Source organism: Chlorocebus sabaeus, chromosome 20, assembly GCF_047675955.1.
Source record: "Chlorocebus sabaeus isolate Y175 chromosome 20, mChlSab1.0.hap1, whole genome shotgun sequence".
Taxonomy (NCBI): Eukaryota; Metazoa; Chordata; class Mammalia; order Primates; family Cercopithecidae; genus Chlorocebus; species Chlorocebus sabaeus.
Window position 1 is genome coordinate 104,451,361 of NC_132923.1, and position 20,636 is coordinate 104,471,996.

Sequence of the window (20,636 nt, forward strand, 5' to 3'; positions counted from 1 at the left end):
CCAGGGCTGGTCTCCAACTCCTGGCCTCAAGTAAGCCTCCTGCCTGGGCCTCCCAAGGTGCTCGGATTGCAAGGGTGAGCCACTGCTCCTGGCCATAATAGTTTTTGAAAGTTGACAAGTTTTGTACTATTATTTGGTACAGCTATTATTATTACAGGTATTATCATCAGCTACAGCCATTCAATTCAGTATCAGAGAAAGAAAACGCCAATGTTTTCTCTCGTCTGGTAAATTACAAAATCATTTTGTTATTTTGCCTTTGTGGCCTAGAAAAAATGTCACCAAGAGGTTTTGATCCCATGCCTTCTCCGGGTGACTGAAGAGCGGAAAACAGAAAATCAGTATGAGAAATCTACACTGAAGACACATCAAAACAACGTTCAGGAGAGTCATGTCACCTTGTTACATCTGGAAGCCACTGGGCAGTTAGGCTGGGCCACTCCAGAGCATGGGTCATCACCAAATCATAAAGAAAAGGGGTGTTCTTTTTCCATATTTTGTATTCCTCGTTGATCACTCGTTCTTCCACTGCGTCGTCGAACGCTGCTAAAAATTTTTAAAACAAATTAAGTTAGCAAACAAACGGAAACTGGGTAATCCTCTGCAAAGCGACCAGCATGACTCCTACATCCTCACTCTGAAATGGAGGTGATTTGTCTAAATCCCCACGGCAGAGGTACGCACACTCCTCTCCACCTTCGCGGCGCCAGAACTCCTCGGGCCGTCCCCGCCAAACACTCCGTTACCCGTTCCACGCCACCGGGCCAGGCCTTCGGAGCACGCTCGCGCACGCTGAAACTCACAAGCCCGACTAGAAGGCCCGAGCTCCGCGCCTTGTGGGTAGGAAGCGGTGTCCCGAGGCTCGGGACAGAGGCCGAGAGACCGATATCGAGGGCAGAAGGAGGAACAAACAACCGCCGGGAGCCCCACCGCCAGCTTCGCCAGCGGCGACGGACGTCGGTCCCAGGGAACCGGCGAGCCGTTAGCCCGCCCCGCGGGGAGTTCCCTCTTCACGCCTTCGGTACCGGGAACTGCACTCGGCAAACTCGGGCCTCCCCTCACTGTTAGGCCGTGTCGAGGCCGCGGCTCAGCCCCGGCACCCGCTGCCCTCCTGGGGCGGCCCCGGAACCCTCACCTTCCTTGTCGGCCATGGCGGGCAGACGAGCCGGGGGAACCCTGGGGTCGAGCGTTGCGGGAGGGGCGGGGAGGCAGCAGGCGCTCGCTCTGCGCGCGCGGCCTCTATTGTTTCCTGCGCCCCCAGCGCGAGGGCCGACTCGCGCACCTTCGCGCCAACATCAGCCAATCGGAGCGCTCCTAACGGCGGGAAGGGCGGGGAAGCCGCGCTTGCGACCTATCCAGACGCGCGGAGTAGCTTTCCGCGGGGAACGAGGCGCGCGCTCCGCCCCTCCCCCAACACCTCCCGCCGCCGACTTCTAGCGACTGCGCGCGACAGCGTTGACGGGACTGCGCCCGGCCAGGGTCACGTGAGAGAGGTTTAGTCCACACACTCCCGCGGCCCGAGGGCAGCCATTTTCTTGAAGGCTGTTAAGCTTACAACCCTTTCAGAGTACTGAGATGAAAAATATTGAATGACTTCGGGTCTAATTATCAATTTTGGGGGTGAAGCGGGGAAAAGAACCTCGCCACTCAGAGCCAGAGGGGTTTCATTCAAGGTGCCCTTCAACGTTTTCCCTTAGTATTTAGAAGGAACTAGTAATGAAGGGAGCGCACAAGATGGGGTTTTGGCCTTTTAAACATGTGATCCAAGCGACAGGGTCGGGACTAAAGCAGGTTAGCGGCCAACTCCGAGAACGGAGTGTGGTCCATTAGGGGTGTGTGCTCAGGGGCGGGGTCTAGAGCGGAAGTAGTAACTGCGGGCCGAAGTCCGGCGGATGAAGGGCGGAAGTAGAGTGTCAAATCCTGCAGTGATGGCGCAGGAAGAGGAAGATGTTAGAGATTACAATTTGACTGAGGAACAGAAGGCGATCAAGGCCAAGTATCCGCCAGTCAATAGGAAGTACGAGTGTGAGTAGGTGGCTTACTTCTCTGTTTAGATGTGAGCACACAGGCATCCTCTCTCCTTACCCTCAGCTTCCTGCTACTCTTTCTCCTTTACCCCATAGGTACTTCAAGCGTGATCCCATTTGTGCCGGGTGTTATAGTCTCATTTGTACTTGTCCTGGGGATGCTGAAGGAAAAAGCCACTTAGTTTAATAGTCGCGAAACCTGGCCTCTCTCATTTACAGTCTCTTGAACTTCTTCCACATGTGCCTAATCACATTTATCTTTGTAAATTCTAAAGATAACCATATTTTCAGGCGTTTGCAGGGTTGTTACTCCCATATATTTCCCAACGGTGAGATAGAGTGTGCCAGGTTAGAGGACTCGGAAAGCTAATTAGGGGATTTCTAACTTGATGTTTCACCTCGATCATATTAGCAAAAAGACCTGGTTTTGCCATTTATGATTGCGATTTTTAAAAATGATTATTTTACGTCGGGCGCGGTGGCTCACGCCTGTAATCCCAGCACTTTGGGAGGCCGAGGCGGGCGGATCACCTGAGTTTGGAAGTTCAAGATCAGCCTGACGAACATGGAAAAAACCCGTCTTTACTAAAAATAAAAAATTAGCTGGGCATGGTGGCGCATGCCTGTAATCCCAGCTACTCGGGAGACTGAGGCAGGAGAATCGCTTGAACCTGGGAGGCGGAGGTTGCGGTGAGCCGAGATCGTTCCATTGCACTACAGCCTGGGCAACGAGCGAAACTGTCTCAAAAAAAAAAAAAAAATATATATATATATATATATATACACACACACACACAAACACACACACACACACACACACACACACATATATATGTTTTTAGAGATGGGGTCTTGCTCTGTCGTCCAGGCTGGAGTGCAATGGAGCGATCATAGCCCGCGCTGCAGCGCCCAGCTGGTTTTGCCATTTATTCGCTTAGTGACCTTAGGCAAATCACATAACCTATCTTTGTCTCTTAAATTCTATATTAAACGTTAAGCTGTCATCCCTAAAGGTAGCTGTGGTTTGGGGAGCACAAATCTGACTTTTATTTATCTGCTTAAAATCTTTCATTAATTTCTCATTGTCCTCTCTGTAAAATCTGCTTATTTACCATAGTATTCTAGGCTCTGTGCTTTCTGGACCTGGCATACCTCCTAGCATATCCCCTTCTCTCACTTAAAAACAATTTTAAAATATAGGCCGGGCGCAGTGGCTCACACCTATAATCCCAGCACTTTGGGAAACCGACATGAGTGGATCCCCTGAGGTCAGAGTTCCAGACCAGTCTGGCCAACGTGGTGAAACGCCGTCTCTACTAAAAATGCAAAAATTAGCTGGGCATGATGGTGGGCGCCTGTAATCCCAACTACTCGGGAGGCTGAGGCCAGGAGGTGGAGGTTGGAATGAGCTGAGATCACAGCACTGCACTCCGGCCTGGGCAACAGAGCCATACTGTCCCCCGCCCCCCCCCCCCCCCAAAAAAAAGATTGGATGCTGTGGCTCACGCCTGTAATCCCAGCACTTTGGGAGGTTGAGGCGGGTAGATCACCTGAGGTCAGGAGTTTGAGACCAGCCTGGCCTGGCCAACATGGTGAAACCGCATCTGTACTAAAAATGCAAAAATTAGATGGGCATGTTGGTGGGCGCCTGTAATCCCAGCTACTTGGGAGGCTGAGGCAGGAGAATTGCTTGAACCCAGGAGGCGGAGGTTGCTATGAGCTGAGGTTGCGCCATTGAACTCCAGCCTGGGCGACAGATCTGGGCCACAGAGCCTGACTCTGTCTCAAAAAAAACAATTATTTTTAATAAGTCATATATATTGATTCGAAATTCAGAAAGTGTAACCTAACGCAGTGAAAAGTAACTCTGGCAGCCCCCATCCCCAACCACCTAGTTCCCCTCTGTAGGGCAGTCATTGTTACCTTTTTCTTACATGTACATACCTAGATGTTCTAGCATTTACTTTAACCAGTTTTCAGTTGATGGATGTTTAGGCTATTTTTACTCTTGTGGTATTAGAAACAGTGCAGCAGTGTATACACTTGTACATCCATTGTTTTGTACATGTGCAAGTGAATCTGTAGAATCAAGTTCTCCAAGTTAAATTGCTTTGCCAAAGGATATGTGCGTTTTTTTTGTTTCCGTTGCTAAGACTCATACATTTTTTAAAAGGATATTTTAACTTAGACAGTTATTGCCAAATTGCTCTCTATAGAAGTTGTACCAATTTATACTTTCACTAGTATTGTGTGAATGTGCCTCTTTCCTCCCACTTTTACTGTTACCATACTTTTTGGCCTTTTCCAATTTGTAAAGTATACTTACTGTATTTTTCTTATTGTAAGTGAAGTTGAACATATTATAGTGTTTTGGAAGCTATTTGTATTTCCCATACTGGGGTGTGTATGTTAATATTCTTAGCCCTTTTTTCTCTTGGGTTATTTTTTTTTCTCTTGGGTTACTAGTTTTTCTTACTAGGCAGATAGTATTGTTATGCAGTACAGCTCATTAACCTGTAGTCCCCAACTTTTTTGGCACCAGGGACTGGTTTCACGGAAGTCAGTTTTTCCACCAATGGGTGTTGTAGGGGAGTATGGTTTCAGGATGATTCAGGTGCATTACATTATTGTGCATTTTATTTCAGTTTTATTACATTGTAATATATAATGAAATAATTATACAGCTCACTGTAATACAGAATCAGTGGGAGCCCTGAGCTTGTTTTCTTGCAACTAGGTGATCCCATATAGGGGTGACAGATCATCAGGCTTTAGATTCTCATAGGGAGCACACAACCTAGATCCCTCCAATGTGCAGTTCACAATAGTGTTCAAGCTCCTATGAGAATCTAATGCTGTGCCTGATCCGAAAGAAGGTGGAGCTCAGGCAGTAATGTAGGCAATGGGGAGTGGCTGTAAATATAGAAGAAACTTTGTGAGCTCATGTCCTGCTGTGCTGCCTGGATCCTAACAGGCCACCAACTGGTACCAGCCTGGGGGTTGGGGACCCCCTGCATTAAGCCTTTCTTTCTTTTTTTTTTTTTTTTTGAGACGGAGTCTCGCTTTGTCATCCAGGCTGGAGTGCAGTGGCACGATCTCCAGTCACTGCAACCTCCACCTCCCAGGTTCAAGTAATTCTCCTGCCTGAGCCTCCTGAGTAGTTGGGATTACAGACATGCATCACCACACCGGGCTAATTTTTTTTTCTTTTTTCTTTTTTGAGGTGAAGTTTCGCTCTTGTTGCCCAAGCTGGAGTGCAATGGTGCGATCTCAGCTCACTGCAACCTTTGCCTCCTGGGTTCAAGCAATTCTCCTGCCTTAGATCCCAAGTACCTGGGATTACAGGCATCCGCCACCAAGCCCGCCTAATTTTTGTATATTTAGTAGAGAGGAGGTTTCACCATGTTGACCAGGCTGGTTTTGAACTTCTGACCTCAGGTGATCCACCCCCCTCGGCTTCCCAAAGTGCTGGGATTACAGGTGTGAGCCACTGTGTCTGGCCAACCCTTTCTTTTTTTCTTTTCTTTTCTTTTTTTGAGACAGTGTCTTGCTCTGTCTCCCAGGCTGGAGTGCAGTGGCACCATCTCAGTTTACAGCAACCTCCGCCTCCTGGGTTCAAGTGATTCTCTTTTTTTTTTTTTTTTTTGAGACAGAGTCTTACTCTGTCGCCCAGGCTGGAGTGCAGTGGAGCGATCTCTGCTTACTGCAAGCTCCGCCTCCCAGGTTCATGCCATTTTCTTGCCTCAGCCTCTTGAGTTGCTGGGACTACAGGCGCCCGCCACCATGACCGGTTAATTTTTTGGTATTTTTAGTAGAGACAGGGTTTCACTGTGTTAGCCAGGATGGTCTTGAACTCTTGACCTTGTGATCCACCCGCCTCGGCCTCCCAAAGTGCTGGGATTACAGGTGTGAGCCACTGTGCCTGGCCTCAAGTGATTCTCTTGCCTCAACCTTCTGTATGACTGGGATTATGGGCGCCCACCACCACGCCTGGCTAATTTTTGTGTTTTTTTAGTAGAGACAGGGTTTCACCATGTTGGCCAGGATGGTCTTGAAATCCTGACCTCAAGTGATCCGCCCACCTGAGCCTCCCAAAGTGCTGGGATTACAGGCATGAGCCACCACGCCCAGTCAACCCTTTCTTTTATGGCTTCTAAGATAAGATGTCATACTCAGGGAAGGCCTTGTCCACTGAGATTTTAAAATAATTTTCCTATTTTTTTCCTATACATTTGAAAAGAAAACTTTTATTGAATAACCTGTGGCCAGGCCTGGTGGCTCACACCTGTAATCCTAGCACTTTGGGAGGCCAAGGTGGGTGGATCTCTTGATGCCAAGAGTTGGAGACGAGCCTGGCCAACATGGCGAAATGCCATTTCTACTAAAAATTTAAAAATTAGGCCAGGCACCGTGGCTCATGCCTGTAATCCCAGCACTTTGGGAGGTCAGGAGATCGAGACCATCCTGGCCAACATGGTGAAACCCTGTCTCTACTAAAAATACAAAAAAAATTAACTGGGCTTGGTGGCATGTACCTGTAATCCCAGTTTGAATCCGGGAGTCAGAGGTTGCAGTGAACCAAGATCACACCATTGCACTGCAGCCTGGTGACAGACTGAGACTCTGTCTCAATAAATAAATAAATAAAATAAAATAAAAATTAGATAGGTGTGGTTGTGGTGGTTCATGCCTGTAATCCCAGCTACTAGGGAGGCTGAGAAGAGAATTGCTTTAACCCAGGAATTGGAGTTTGCTTTGACCCGAGATGGCACCATTGCAGTCCAGCGTGGGCAACAGAGTGAGACTCTGTCTCAGAAAGTAAAATGAAGGCTGGGCTCAGTGGCTCACGCCTGTAATCCCAGCACTTTGGGAGGCCAAGGCAGGTGGATCATGAGGTCAGGAGATTAAGATCATCTTGGCTAACACGGTGAAACCCCGTCTCTACTAAAAATACAAAAAATTAGCCAGGTGTGGTGGTGGGCGCCTGTAGTCCCAGCTACTCGGGAGACTGAGGCAGGAGAATGGTGTGAACCCGGGAGGTGGAACTTGCAGTGAGCCGAGATCGCACCACTGCACTCCAGCCTGGGTGACAGAGCAAGACTCCGTCTCAAAAAATAAAAAACAAAAAAAAAATCTAAAAAACTTTAATTGAGTCACTTGGAATTAGATATCAAGGAAAAAAAATCTTTTTTTTTTTTTTCCTGAGACAGTCTCGTTCTGTCATCCAAGCTGGAGTGGTGCAGTGGCGCGATTTTGACTCACTACAATTTCTGCCTCCTGGACTCAAATGATCCTCCCACTTCAGCCTCTCGAATAGCCGGGATTACAGGTGTGTACCACCATACCCAGCTACTTTTTCATTTTTAGTAGAGATGGAGTTTCAGCATGTTGGCCAGCCTGGTCTCGAATTTCTGACCTCAGGTGATCTGCCCGACTTGGCCTCCCAAAGTGCTAGGAGTACAGACATGAGCCACTGCACCCAGCCAAAATATATCTTTTACTGAAGTATGATGTACTTATAGAAGAGTGCCCGTGTCATAAGTTAATATTCAGAAACTGAGTATACTTGTATAAGTAGTATAATAACAGTTCTCAAAATGTAATCTTTGTATTCCTGGGTTTCCCTGTACCCTTCCAGAGGGGCTGTGATGTCAAAATTATTTTCATAATAATACTGAGATGTTACTGTTTTCACTGTGTTGATATTTGTACTGGTGGTACAAAATCAATGGCTGGTAAAACTGGCCCCAGCCTGTAGTCCCAGCTACTCCAGAGGCTGAGGTGGGAGGATAACTTGAACCCAGGAGTTTGAGACTGGGCTCGGTCTTTTGGAGCTATAATTGCACCACTGCACTCTATCCTGGGCTACAGAGCAAGGCTGGGCTCTATCTTTTGGAGCTATAATTGCCCCCACTGCACTCCATCCTGAGCTACATAGCAGGAACCTATCTGTGAAAAAAAAAGCAAAAACAAAATCTCTTGGCCCCTTAGCACAAATAGAGACAGCAGCACCAAACTGCATGCCAGAAAGCCTCTGTCTCCCAGGCTGGAGTATAGGGGTGCTGTCGTGGCTTGCTGCAAACTCGAACTCCTAGCTGTTCTCCCACCTCAGCCTCCTGAGTAGCTGGGACTACTATCTATGTGCCTGGCCACCACACCTAGCTAATTGTGTTATTTTTTGTAGAGATGGGGTCTTGCCATGTTGCCTAGGCTGGTCTTGAAATCCTGGCCTTAAGCAATCCTCCTGCCTTGGCCTCCCAAAGTGCTGGGATTACAGGTGTGAGCCACTGCACCTAGCTGTAATGACATTCTTCAGGGAAAATGACCTTTTTTTTTTTTTTTTTTTGACATTAAGTCTCACTCTGTTGATAGGCTAGAGTGCAGTGGCGCCCTCTCGGCTCATTGCAACCTCCTGCTTCTGGGTGCAAGCAATTCTGCCTCAGCCTCCTGTGTACCTGGGACTACAGGCACGTGCCACCATGCCCAGCTAATTTTTATATTTTTGGTAGAGATGAGGTTTCACCATGTTGGCCAGGATGGTCTCAATCTCTTGACCTTGTGGTCTGCCTGCCTCAGCCTCCCCAATGCTGGGATTACAGGCATGAGCCACCATGTCCAGTTGCCTCTTTTTTTTATTTTTTAAGTACATGGTAGTAAATTAAACACCTGGGCGAGGTGGCTCATGCCTATAATCCTAACACTTTGGGAGGCCTAAGCCAGAGGATTTCTTGAGCCTGGGAGTTCCAGATTAGTCTGGGGAACACAGTGAAACACATCTTTACAAAAAAAAAAAAACAAAAAAAAACAAAAAACACTGGGTGTGGTGGCATGTGTGTATAGTCCTGTAGTCCCACCTACTGGGGAAGCTGAGCCAGAAGGATTGCTTGAGCTCAGAAGTTCAAGGTTGCAGTGGGTTGTTATGCCACTATACTCCCGACCTGGGCGACAGAGTCCCTGACTCCAAATAAAAAAAAAAAAGGAAAAAGAAAAGAACATTCTTAGGCTGGGAGCAGTGGCTCACACCTATAATCCCAACACTTTGGGAGGCGAAGGTGGAAGAATCACTTGAAGTTGGAGTTTGAGCAACGCGTGCAAGCTAGCGAGACCCCCATCTTTTTAACAGAAAAAGAAAAAATAAAGTTAAAAAAAAATTAGCCGGGGCCGGGCATGTTGGCTCATGCCTGTAATTCCAACACTTTGGGAGGCTGAGGCGGGTGGATCACGAGGTCAGGAGTTCGAGACCAGCCTGGCCAGCATAGTGAAATCCGGTCTCTACTGAAAATACAAAAATGAGTCAGGTGTGGTGGCCTGTGTGCCTGTAGTCCCAGCTACTCAGGAGGCTGAGGCAGGAGAATTGCTTGAACCTGGGAGGCGGGGGTTTTGGTGAGCTGAGATCACACCACTGCACTCCAGCCTGGGCAACAGAGTGAGACTCAGTCTCAAAAAAAAAAAAAAAAAAAAAAAAGCCGGGCATGGTGGTGCATGCCCTCAGTCCCAGCTACCTAGAGGCTGAGGCAGGAGGGATTTCTTGAGCCCAGGAGGTCAAGGCTGCAGTGAGCCATGATTGTGCCACTGTACTCCACCTTGGTAGACAGTGAGAACCCATCTCTTAAAAAAAACAACAACAACAACAAACTAAAGGCCAAGTGCAGTGGCTCACATCTGTAAACATTTTTTTTTTGTCGTTGTTGAAACAGATTCTCACAGTGTTGCCCAGCCTGGAGTGCAATGGCGCCATCTTGGCTCACTGCAAGCTCCGCCTCCTGGCTTCAGGCCATTCTCCTGCCTCAGCCTACAGAGTAGCTGGGATTACAGGCACCTGCACCACGCCCAGCTAATTTTTTGCATTTTTAGTAGAGACGGGTTTTCACCATTTTGGCCAGGATGATCTTGATCTCCAGATCTCGTGATCCACCCGCCTTGGCCTCCCATAGTGCTGGGATTATGGGTGTAAGCCACCAAGCCGGGCCAAAGATATTCTTTTAAAAAAATTGTTTAGGCCAGGCGTGGTAGCTCACGCCTGTAATCCCAGCACTTTGGGAGGCCGAGGTGGGCAGATCACGAGGTCAGAAAATCGAGACCATCCTGGCTAACACAGTGAAACCCCGTCTCTACTGAAAATACAAAAAATTAGCCGGGCGCGGTGGCGGGTGCCTGTAGTCCCAGCTACTCAGGAGGCTGAGGCAGGAGAATGGCGTGAACCCGGGAGGCAAAGGTTGCAGTGAGCCGAAATTGCGCCACTGCACTCCAGCCTGGGCGACAGAGCAAGACTCCCTCTCAAAAATAAATAAAGAAATAAAGAATATCTTTAATGAATCAGTAAGAACTATTGATGTTATGAAATCTTAACTTTTAATATTCTGAATAGGTGCCTTTTTAATTGTTGACAAAATAGTGGAAATCTAAAATATTTGAAGAGATTTATTCTGAGCCAAATATAAGTGACCATGGCCCCTGACACAGCCCTCTGGAGGTCCTGAGAACATGAGCTCAGTGTGCCCAAGGTAGTCAGGGCCCAGCTTGGTTTTACACATTTCAGAGAGGCATGAGACATTAATCAGATATGTTTAAGAAATACATTGCTTTGGTCCAGAAACGTGGGACAACTCAAAGCCAAGGGGTGAGGGGGGTGGACGGTTGGGGGAGCCTCCATGCTATAAGTGAATTTAAACATTTTCGGGTTGATAATGGGTTGAATTTGTCTAAAGACCTGGGATTGTGGCTCATGCCTGTAATAATCCCAGCACTTTGGGAGGCTGAGGCTGGCGGATCATGAGGTCAGGAGATTGAGACCATCCTGGCCAACATGGTGAAACTCTGTCTCTGCTAAAATACAAAAAAATTAGCCAGGCATGGTGGCATGCATCTGTAATCCCAGCAACTCAGGAGGCTGAGGCAGGGGAATCGCTTGAACCCAGGAGGTGGAAGTTGCAGTGAAGCCGAGATCGTGCCATTGCTCTCCAGCCTGATGATAGAGTAAGACTCTGTCTCAAAAAAAAAAAAAAAAAAAAAAAAAAAAAAGACCTAGAATTGATAGAAAGGTAATGTTCTGGTTAAGATAAAAGATTGTGGAGAACAAAGTTCTTTTGAAGTCTTATCGTGGCTGCCCTTAGAGACAATAGATGACAAATGTTTCCTATTCAGATATTCAGATGTTAGTTAATATCTTTAAGATTGGGAGGGTCTGCAAGAAAAAGATCTAGCTATGTTAATAGAGATTCTTTAAGGATGCAAATTCTCCCCCACAAAGAACAACTTTCGGGCCATTTCTTTCTTTCTTTCTTTTTTTTTTTTTTTTTTTGAGACAGAGTCTCGCCCTGTCGCCCAGGCTGGAGTGCAGTGACACCATCTCGGCTCACTGCAACCTCTGTATCCTGGGTTCAAGCAATTCTCCTACCTCAGCCTCCCGAGTAGCTGGGATTACAGGTGCCCGCCACTATGCCCAGCTAATTTTTGCATTTTTATTAAAGACGGAGTTTCACCACGTTGGCCAGGCTGGTCTTGAACTCCTGATCTCAGGTGTTCCGCCCGCCTTGGCCTCCCAAAGTGCTGGGATTACAGGTGTAAACCATCAAGCCCAGCCCTGGCCATTTCAAAATATGGCAAAGAAACATGTTTTGGGGTAAAATATTTTGATTTTCTTCCTTCCTTCCTTGTCTTGTATCTTGTAATGTTATGCCTGAGTCAGGTTAGAAAGTAAGTCACCATATATAGGGTTAAATAAAACCCTTCTGATGAGAATTTATGATTTGTAGGGCATGACTCCCCAAACCCCTTAGATAGAAATTTGGGCAAGATAAAAAAAATCAGAGTTTAGTCCTCATAATATTCTGTGTAACAAAATTGGAAGTATGTATACAGTATTTTTGTGGCATGCTAAGTGTTGATTACTCGTGGAAAAGAACTTCTGTAACTGGCCGGGCTCAGTGGCTAACGCCTGTAATCCCAACACTTTGGGAGGCCGAGGCGGGCGGGTCACCTGAGGTTGGGAGTTTGAGGCCAGCCTGACCAATATGGAGAAACCCCATCTCTACTAAAAATACAAAATTAGCCCGGCATGGAGGCGCATCCCTGTAATCCCAGCTATTCAGTAGGCTGAGGCAGGAGAATTGCTTGAACCCAGGAGGCAGAGGTTTTGGTGAGCTGAGATCACTCCATTGCACTCCAGCCTGGGCAACAAGAGCAAAATCTGTCTCAAAAACAACTTGTGTAATTGAGTTGTGAGCTGAACTAGCTCCATTTTTTGTGGAATGCTTTCCTTGAAAGAATGAAAGACATGCTATTGTTATTCAGACTTGAGTATTTGGCTTGCTGTATCGCCCAGGCTGGAGGGCAGTGGCAGGATCTCGGTTTACTGCAACCTTGGCCTTCTAGGTTCAAGGGATTTTCCTGCTTTGGCCTCCTGATTAGCTGGGATTATAGGTCCCACCTCCACGCCCAGCTAATTTTTTTTTTTTTTTTTTCTTTTTGGATTTTTGTAGAGACAGGGTTTCACCATGTTGGCCAGGCTGGTCTTGAACTCCTGACCTCAGGTGATCCGCCCACCTTGGCGTCCCAAAGTGCTGGGATTATAGGCGTGGGCCACCACGCCCGGCCGGCAGATATTTTCTTGAAAGTGAACAGTGATCTGTCACATCAAGGAAAATAGCTGACAATATTTGTTGGTAATGATAAAATTCAAGGTTTCAAGTCCAATTAGAATTTTCAGGCGTGGTGAGCTAAATCCCAGCACTTTGGGAGGCCAAGGGGTATCGGGAGAACCCGCTCCCGATGTTTAACGTGGGTTCTTTTCTATTTCCTAAGTGTCTCGGCTGGGTTGAGAAATAAAGGGAAAGAGCGCAAGACAGAGAAACTTAAAGCTGGGTGTCTGGGGGAGCCATCACGTGTCGGCAGGATCCGTGATGTTCCCCGAGCAGGAAAACCAGCCAGTTTTTATTAGGATTTTCAAAAGGGTAGGGAGTGCATGAATAGGGTGTGGGTCACAGAGATCAGGGCGAGATCACAGCATCACCGGACCACCGATGAGGTGAAAGTAAAATTGCTAATGAAGTTTCGGGCACGCATTGTCATTGATAACGTCTTATCAGGAAACGGTTTGAGAGCAGATAACCTGTCTGACCACAATTTATTAGGTGAGAATTTTCTCATCCTAATAAGCCTGGGAGCACTATCGGAGACCGGGGCTTATTTCATCCCTTCGGCCTCAACCATAAAAGACGGGACGCCTTAAAAAGGGGCCGTCTATAGGCCTACCTTCAGGGTGCATTCTCTTTCTCAGGGATGTTCCTTGCTGAGAAAAAGAATTCAGCGATATTTCTCCTATTTGCTTATGAAAGAGGAGGAATATAGCTGTGTTCCTTCCGACTCACCGGCGCCCAGTTCAAAGTTACCTCTCTTGTTCCCTGAACATCGTTGTTACCCTGTTCTTTTTTTAAGATGTCCAGATTTCATATTGTTGAAACACACATGCTCTACAATTTGTCCAGTTGATACAATCACAGGGTCCTGAGGCGACATTCATCCTCCTCAGTTTACAAAGATAACAGGATTAAGAGAGTAAAGACAGGCATAGGAAATCACAAGGGTATACATTGGGGAAGTGATAAGTGTCCATGAAATCTTCACAATTTATGTTCAGAGATTACAGTAAAGACAGGTGTAAGAAATTATAAAAGTATTAATTTGGGGAACTAATAAATGTCCATGAAATCTTCACAATTTATGTTCTTCTGCCGTGGCTTCAGTCGGTCCCTCTATTCAGGGTCCCTGACTTCCCGCAACAAAGGGGGACAGATGGCTTGAGCCCATAAGTTCGAGACCAGCCTGGGCAACGTGGCAGAACCCTGTCTCTTACAAAACATTAATCAGGTGTGGTGGTGCGTGTCTGTAGTCCTTGCTACTTGGGAGACTTGAGGCGGAAGTATCACTTGGGCCTGGGAGGTCAAGGATGCAGTGAGCTGTGATTGTACCACTGCACTTCAACCTGGATGATAGTGAGACTCTATCTCAAAAAAGAAAACGAAAAGATTCATTCTAAGTGCATAATAGATCAATGGATTTTAATTTCACGGTATGGTAAGTTCATTGTTATGGTTATGGATTCCACATTTCAACTAATGTTGAAAAAACTACCATGTTTTGGCTGGGCGCTGTGGCTCATGTCTGTAATCCCAGCACTTTGGGAGGCCAAGAGGGGCGGATTGCCTGAGGTCAGGAGTTTGAGACCAGTCTGGCCAATGTGGTGAAACCCTGTCTCTACTAAAAATACAAAAAAAAAATTAGCCAGGCGTGGTGGCACGCGCCTGTAATCCCAGCTACTTGGGAGGCTGAGGCAGGGGAATTGCTTGAACCAGGGAGGTGGAGGTTGCAGTGAGCCAAGATTGCGCCACTGCACTCCAGCCTGGGCGACAGAACAAGACTCCGTCTCGGAAAAAAAAAAAAACTACCATGTTTTGAGTTTTGGTATAATATAAAAAGAGACTATCCATAATTTTTTTTAAAGGCTACTTAAGTAAAGCAGTGGGAGTGGAGAAGGAACAAAGAAATCTATAACTGGTTATAATGAATTAATTGTAAACATCACTGCACTTGGACCAGCCTATCCACAATTATTTGAAGAAGATATTACAATGCTCCTCTATTTTCCTTCTGCATATTTGTGAGGTTGGATTTTATTTATGCACTCCCACTGAATGAATATATTGCAAGACATTTAAAATATTTGAAAAAATGCAAAACAGTGCCAGTCTTCACTAATTTTTTTATTAATAACTTTTATTTTTTTTTTTAGAGATGGGACCTTACTCTGTTGCCCACACTGGAGTGCAGCTCACTGCACTCTTAGCTCACTGCAGCCCAAGCTCCTCCGGTCAGGCAGCCCTCCCCATCTCAGCCTTCCAAGTAGCTGGGACTACAGGCATGCACTACAACACCCGGTTTTTTACAAACTTTTAAAGAGATGGAGTCACACTATGTTGTCCAGGCTAGTCTTGAATGCCTGACTTCCATCTGTCCTCCTGCCTTAGCTTCTTCAGTTGCTGGGGTTACAGGCATGAGCCACCATGACCAGCTAAATTTTTTTAACCAGGTAGTTACTTTTCATAAAAATACGCAAGGCCAGGATGGTGGTAAGCACTTGAGCCCAGGAGTACTACGATATATTGTACTATGGTTGTGCCTATGACTAGCCAGTGCACTCCAGCCTGGGCAACATAGGGAAACTCCATCTTTTTTTTTTTTTTTTTTAAGATGGAGTCTTTCTCTGTTGCCCAGACTGGAGTGCAGTGGCATGATCTTGGCTTACTGCAACCTCTACCTCCCAGGTTCAAGCAACTTTTCTGCCTCAGCCTTCCAAGTAGCTGAGACTACAGGCACACGCTACCATGCCGGGCTAATTTTTGTATTTGTAGTAGAGACGGAGTTTCACCATGTTGGCCAGGATGGTCTCGAATTCCTGACCTCAAGTGATCCATCCACCTCAGCCTCCCAAAGTACTGGGATTACAGGCATAAGCCAATGCGCCTGGCCAGGAAACTCTATCTTTAAGATAAATAAATAAAAGCAAAAAAATAAAAATACTCGAATTATGTTCAATAAAATGGGATTATTATCATTATTATTGTTATTTAGATGGAGTCTCACTCTGTCACCCGGGCTGGAGAGCAGTAGTGCGATCTCAACTCACTGCAACCTTTGCCACCTGGATTCAAGCGATTCTCATGCTTCAGCCTCCCAAGTAGCTGGGAGGGATTACAGCATTGTGCCACCATCCCCAGCTAATTTTTTGTATTTTTAGTAGAGATAGGGTTTCACCATGTTGGCCAGGCTGTTCTCTAACTCCTAATTTCAGGTGAACCACCCACCTCAGCCTCCCAAAGTGCTGAGATTACAGTCGTGAGCCATCACACCCAGCCTATTGTTATTTTTAAATGAATTAATACGTATTTTAAAATATTTTCACTTCAGATTTACAGTGTGGTTAATGACAGATATAACACATATTAACAAAAGCTCTTTGGGGTCTTCAACAATTTTTAAGAGAATAAAGAATTCTGGGCTGGGTGTGGTGGCTCACGCCTGTAATCCCAGCATTTGGGAGGCTAAGGTGGGCGGATCACAAGGTCAAGAGATGGAGACCAGCCTGGCCAACATGGCGAAACGCCATCTCTACTGAAAATACAAAAATTAGCTGGGTGTGGTGGTGCACGCGTGTAGTCCCAGCTACTTGGGAGGCTAAGGCAGGAGAATCACTTGAACCTGGGAGGTGGAAGTTGCAGCGAGAATCTGTCTCAAAAAAAAAAAAAAAATAGAATTCTGGAGACTCCAGAATTTGAGAACCACTGCCCTATAGCATTGTATCACTGTCTTTTAAATTGATTTTTTTTTAATTGAAATATAATTTAGTCTGGGTGAGGTGGCTCAGGCCTGTAATCCCTGCAGTTTGGGAAGCTGAGGTGGGTGGTTCCCTTGAGATTAGGAGTTTTACCTGCCTGGCCAACATGGCAAAATCCCATTTATACTTAAAAAATACAAAAAATTAGCCAGGCATAGTGGTGGATTCCTGTAATCCCAGATACTCAGGAGGTTGAGGTGGGAGAATCACTTGAACCTGGGAGGCAGAGGTTGCAGTGAGCCAAGATCACTCCACTGCACTCCAGCCTGGGCTACAGAGTGAGACTCTGTCTCAAAAAAAAAAAAAAATAATAAAAAGTATATATATATATATATATGTATATACACACACACACACACACGTTGTAACCGACACTCCATCCAATCTATAGAACATGTCCATCACCAGGGAAAGTTCCCTTTTGCTGTTTTCCAGTCAATCCTCCACTCCCTTTTCTTGAGAAAAACACTTGTGTTTTCTATCACCATAGCTTAATTTTGCCCATTTTAGTTTTCATATAGATAGAACCACACAGTTTAGAATCTTTTTTTTTTTTTTTTTTTTTTTTTTGAGGCAGAGTCTTGCTCTGTCACCCATGGTGGAGTGCGGTGGCGCAATCTCGGCTCACTGCAACCTCTGCCTCCCGGGTTCAAGCAGTTCTCCTTCCTCAGCTTCCTGAGTAGTTGGGACTACAGGTGTGCGCCACCACGCCCAGCTATTTTTATTTTTATTTTTTTGTATTATTAGTAAAGATGAGGTTTCACCATGTTGACTAGGCTGGTCTTGAACCCCTGACCTCGTGATGCACTCGCCTCGGCCTCCCCAAGTGCTGGGATTACAGGCGTGAGCCACCACGCCCGGCCAGATTCTTTTATGTCTGGCTTCTTCACTCTTGTCGAAGGTAAATACAACTGGACATTACTCAGAGCAGTGAAAACAGGTTTTATTTAATAACTACTGAGGGAAAAGAGCTGAGCTCCATTCTGATTTGTGTGGGGATGACTCTGCATTTTAAAGGGAGAGGAGAGAGGGGCGCTTAATAGAGTCAGAGCAGTGAAAAAGTACAAAGAGTTAATCAATGTAAATGTGATTAGTCTAGCTGTGTCTGATAGCTGACAGTTATGGATATTAGGATTCTTTCCTCCCACAGAGGCTGGGAGACAAAGGCCCCATCCTTCCCGTTGATTACATTTCAAAGGAATGGCCCTTGGGTTTTTGAGGAAGACATTTATAAGTAGTTAAGAGATACATATTCACATTTGTAAGCCCTTCTTAGTACCTGCTCTAAGAAAGGAAATTTAGGGGCCTACATAAGGTGTTTGCTAGAACAAACATATTCTCCTGGCCATGATGCTCTTTCTCAGGCAGGCATTTTAATGATGCATGGAGGGTTAGGTTCATCCTAGGGACCCGACCCTCTCCTTCCCCACTTTTTTTTTTTTTTCGTTTTTTGAGTTTTGTTCTTGTTGCCCAGGCTGGAATGCAGTGGCACGATCTTGGCTCACTGCAACCTCTACCTCCCGGGTTCAAGCGATTCTCCTGCCTCAGCCTCCTGAGTAGATGGGTTTACGGGTGCGCGCCACCAAGCCCAGCTAATTTTTTGTATTTTAGTAGAGATGAGGTTTCATCATGTTGGCCAGGATGGTCTCTATCTCCTGACCTTGTGATCCACGCTCCTCGGCCTCCCGAAGTGCTGGGATTACAGGCGTGAGCCACTGCGCATGGCCTCAGGTTTTTTCTTTTAAGTGTAACTGCCCAGTGGGTTCACTTTGCCCGCTGCCCAGACAGAGCCGATTCATCAAGATGGGATAATTGCAATGGAGAAAGAGTAATTTATGCAGAGCTGGTTGTGCATGAGACCGGAGTTTTATTACTCAAATCAGTCTCCCCGAGCTTTCAGGGATCAGTTTTTAAAGACAATTTGACGGGTAGGGGCTTGGGAAGTGGATGCTACTGATTGGTCAGGTTGGAGATGGAATCACAGGGGATTGAAGTGAGTTTTTCTTGCTGTCTTCCTATGTGGGACGGCAAAACTGGTTGAGCCAGCTTTCCAGTTTGGGTGGTGTCAGCTGATCCATGGAGGGCAGGGTCTGCAAAATATCTCAAGTATTGATCTTAGGTTTTGCAATAGTGATGTTATCCACAGGAGCAATTTGGGGAGGTTCAGACTCTTGGAACTAAAGGCTACATGACCCTTAAACTCTAATTTCTAATCTTGTAGCTAATTTGTTAGTCCTTGAAAGGCATTCTGGTTGGTCCCCAGGCAAGAAGAGGGTCTTTTTGGGAAAGGGCTATTACTGTTTCAGAGTCTAACCATGAACTGAATTCCTTCCCAAAGTTAGTTCGGCCCACCAGAAATGAACAAGGACAGCTTAAAGGTTAGAAGCAAGATGGAGTCAGTTAGGTCTGATTTCTTTCACTGTCATAATTTCTTCAGTTATAATTTTGCAAAGGCAGTTCTAAGTGAAGGAATCATATTAATGATCTCCAAGAATTCCTTCTAGCCGTAATATTCTATGATCCTAAGTGGGAAGAATTGATGAAAGCCATGATGTGGGCTAGGTGCAGTGGCTCACGCCTGTGATCCCAGCACTTTGGGAGGCTGAGGTGGGTGGATCACCTGAAGTCAAGAGTTCAAGGGCAGCGTGGCCAACATGGTGAAACCCCGCCTCTACTAAAAATACAAAAATTACCCAGGTGTGGTGGCATGCGCCTGTAATACCAGCTACTCAGGAGGCTGAGGCAGGAGAATCGTTTGAACCCTGAAGGCAGAGGCTACAGTGAGCCAAGATCGTGCCACTGCACTCCAGCCTGGATGACAGAGTGAAACTCCATCTAAAAAAAAAAAAAAAAAAGATACGGCTTAAGAATAGATTCTAAAAATGTTGAGAGGAGAGATCCAATGGGAGTGTACTATGGTACCGTTTGTTACTTTCTGGTTTTCCTGTGGGAATATCTGGAAAAAGCTCGTATATTGTGGAGTTTATTTTCTAAATTGATTTTACCTAGGATTAGGTTCACTGTAAAAGAAAAGGTGAGACAGAAACCTGGAATTTTATTTTATTTATTTATTTAATTTGAGATGGAGTCTTGCTCTGTTGCCCAGGCTAGAGTGCAGTGGCTCGATCTCAGCTCTCTGTCTCAAAAAAAAAAAAAAGATTCCAACAAAGCAAAGCAATTAGCTTTGTTGAGTAAATAGATAGCAAAAGGTGTGGATGGACTGGCCTACGTTTTCTTGCTCTTTAAAGATGATATTCCTAATAATAACGGACTAGAGTTATTTTGTGTGTGTGATTTGAGAGTGAAGTTTAGTGTCTTATAAGTGTTTTTCCCTCTCTCCCTCAGATTTGGATCATACAGCGGATGTCCAGTGAGTATAGTGGGAGTTCATTCCTTTGAAACCATGTCAATAGGAAGACTGAATGTTTTAATCTTGGTATCCCTATCTTTAATTTTTCTCTTCTCATTTTGGTTCCTACACAATATGAAAATCGTGGTTTAAAAGCACCCAGTTTTGTAGGGTTCAGTGGCTCAGTGAGCCAAGATCACACCACTGCACTCCAGCCTGGGTGACAGAGAGAGACCCCATCTCAAAAAATAAAAATGAGGCTGGCACAGTGGCTCACGCCTATAATCCCAGCACTTTGGGAGGCTGAGGCAGACGGATCATGAGGTCAGAAGTTCAAGACCAGCCTGACCAACATGGTAAAACCCCGTCTCTACTAAAAATACAAAAATTAGCCAGGCGTGGTGGTGTGCGCCTGTAATCCCAGCTACTTGTGAGGCTGAGGCAGGAGAATCGCTTGAACCCAGGAGGCGGGGGTTGCAGTGACCTGAGATCATGCCACTGCACTCCAGCTTGGGCGACAGAGTGAGACTCAGTCTAAAAAACATGAATAAATAATAAAAATAAAAGCACCCAGTTGCAGTGCCATTAAATTGATTGAGGCCTTAAAATTTGTATTTATCATACTGAATTTATTTTGACTTTGCTTGCTATCAAGTTTTCTTTCTCACGGTGGATTATATTACACCGAGCATGAATATGCTTCTTTAGGTTACACGCGTGGGGAGATACTCTGGAGGAAGCATTCGAGCAATGTGCAATGGCCATGTTTGGTTACATGACAGATACTGGGACAGTGGAGCCCCTCCAAACAGTAGAAGTAGAAACCCAAGGTAAATGATTTATTCACAAGGAAGAAATTGTTATATGG

General features: G+C 45.9%; 2 protein-coding genes across 4 annotated transcripts in view; one reads left to right on the forward strand and one right to left on the reverse strand.

Annotated features, from left to right (window-relative positions):
- Positions 1 to 1,420, reverse strand: part of RBBP4 (RB binding protein 4, chromatin remodeling factor) — a 30,173-nt gene extending 28,753 nt beyond the window's left edge. The window contains exons 1-2 of the mRNA XM_073007549.1: positions 1,136 to 1,420; positions 399 to 546 (exon numbers count right to left, since the gene is read on the reverse strand). Coding sequence (XP_072863650.1) covers positions 399 to 546; positions 1,136 to 1,151 — 164 coding nt within the window. The 5' untranslated portion in view covers positions 1,152 to 1,420. The remainder of the gene's footprint in view (positions 1 to 398; positions 547 to 1,135) is intronic.
- A 104-nt stretch (positions 1,421 to 1,524) lies between these two features.
- ZBTB8OS (zinc finger and BTB domain containing 8 opposite strand) overlaps positions 1,525 to 20,636 on the forward strand; it is a 32,710-nt gene continuing 13,598 nt past the window's right edge. For 2 of the 3 annotated variants that reach the window (XM_007979564.3, XM_073007550.1), the window contains exons 1-3: positions 1,525 to 2,025; positions 19,765 to 19,789; positions 20,477 to 20,598. In XM_007979564.3, the coding sequence (XP_007977755.1) occupies positions 1,893 to 2,025; positions 19,765 to 19,789; positions 20,477 to 20,598 (280 nt within the window). In that variant the 5' untranslated portion in view covers positions 1,525 to 1,892. Of the gene's footprint in view, positions 2,026 to 7,284; positions 7,357 to 19,764; positions 19,790 to 20,476; positions 20,599 to 20,636 lie in introns of those variants that run through there. The other variant, XM_073007551.1, reaches the window with a different exon arrangement.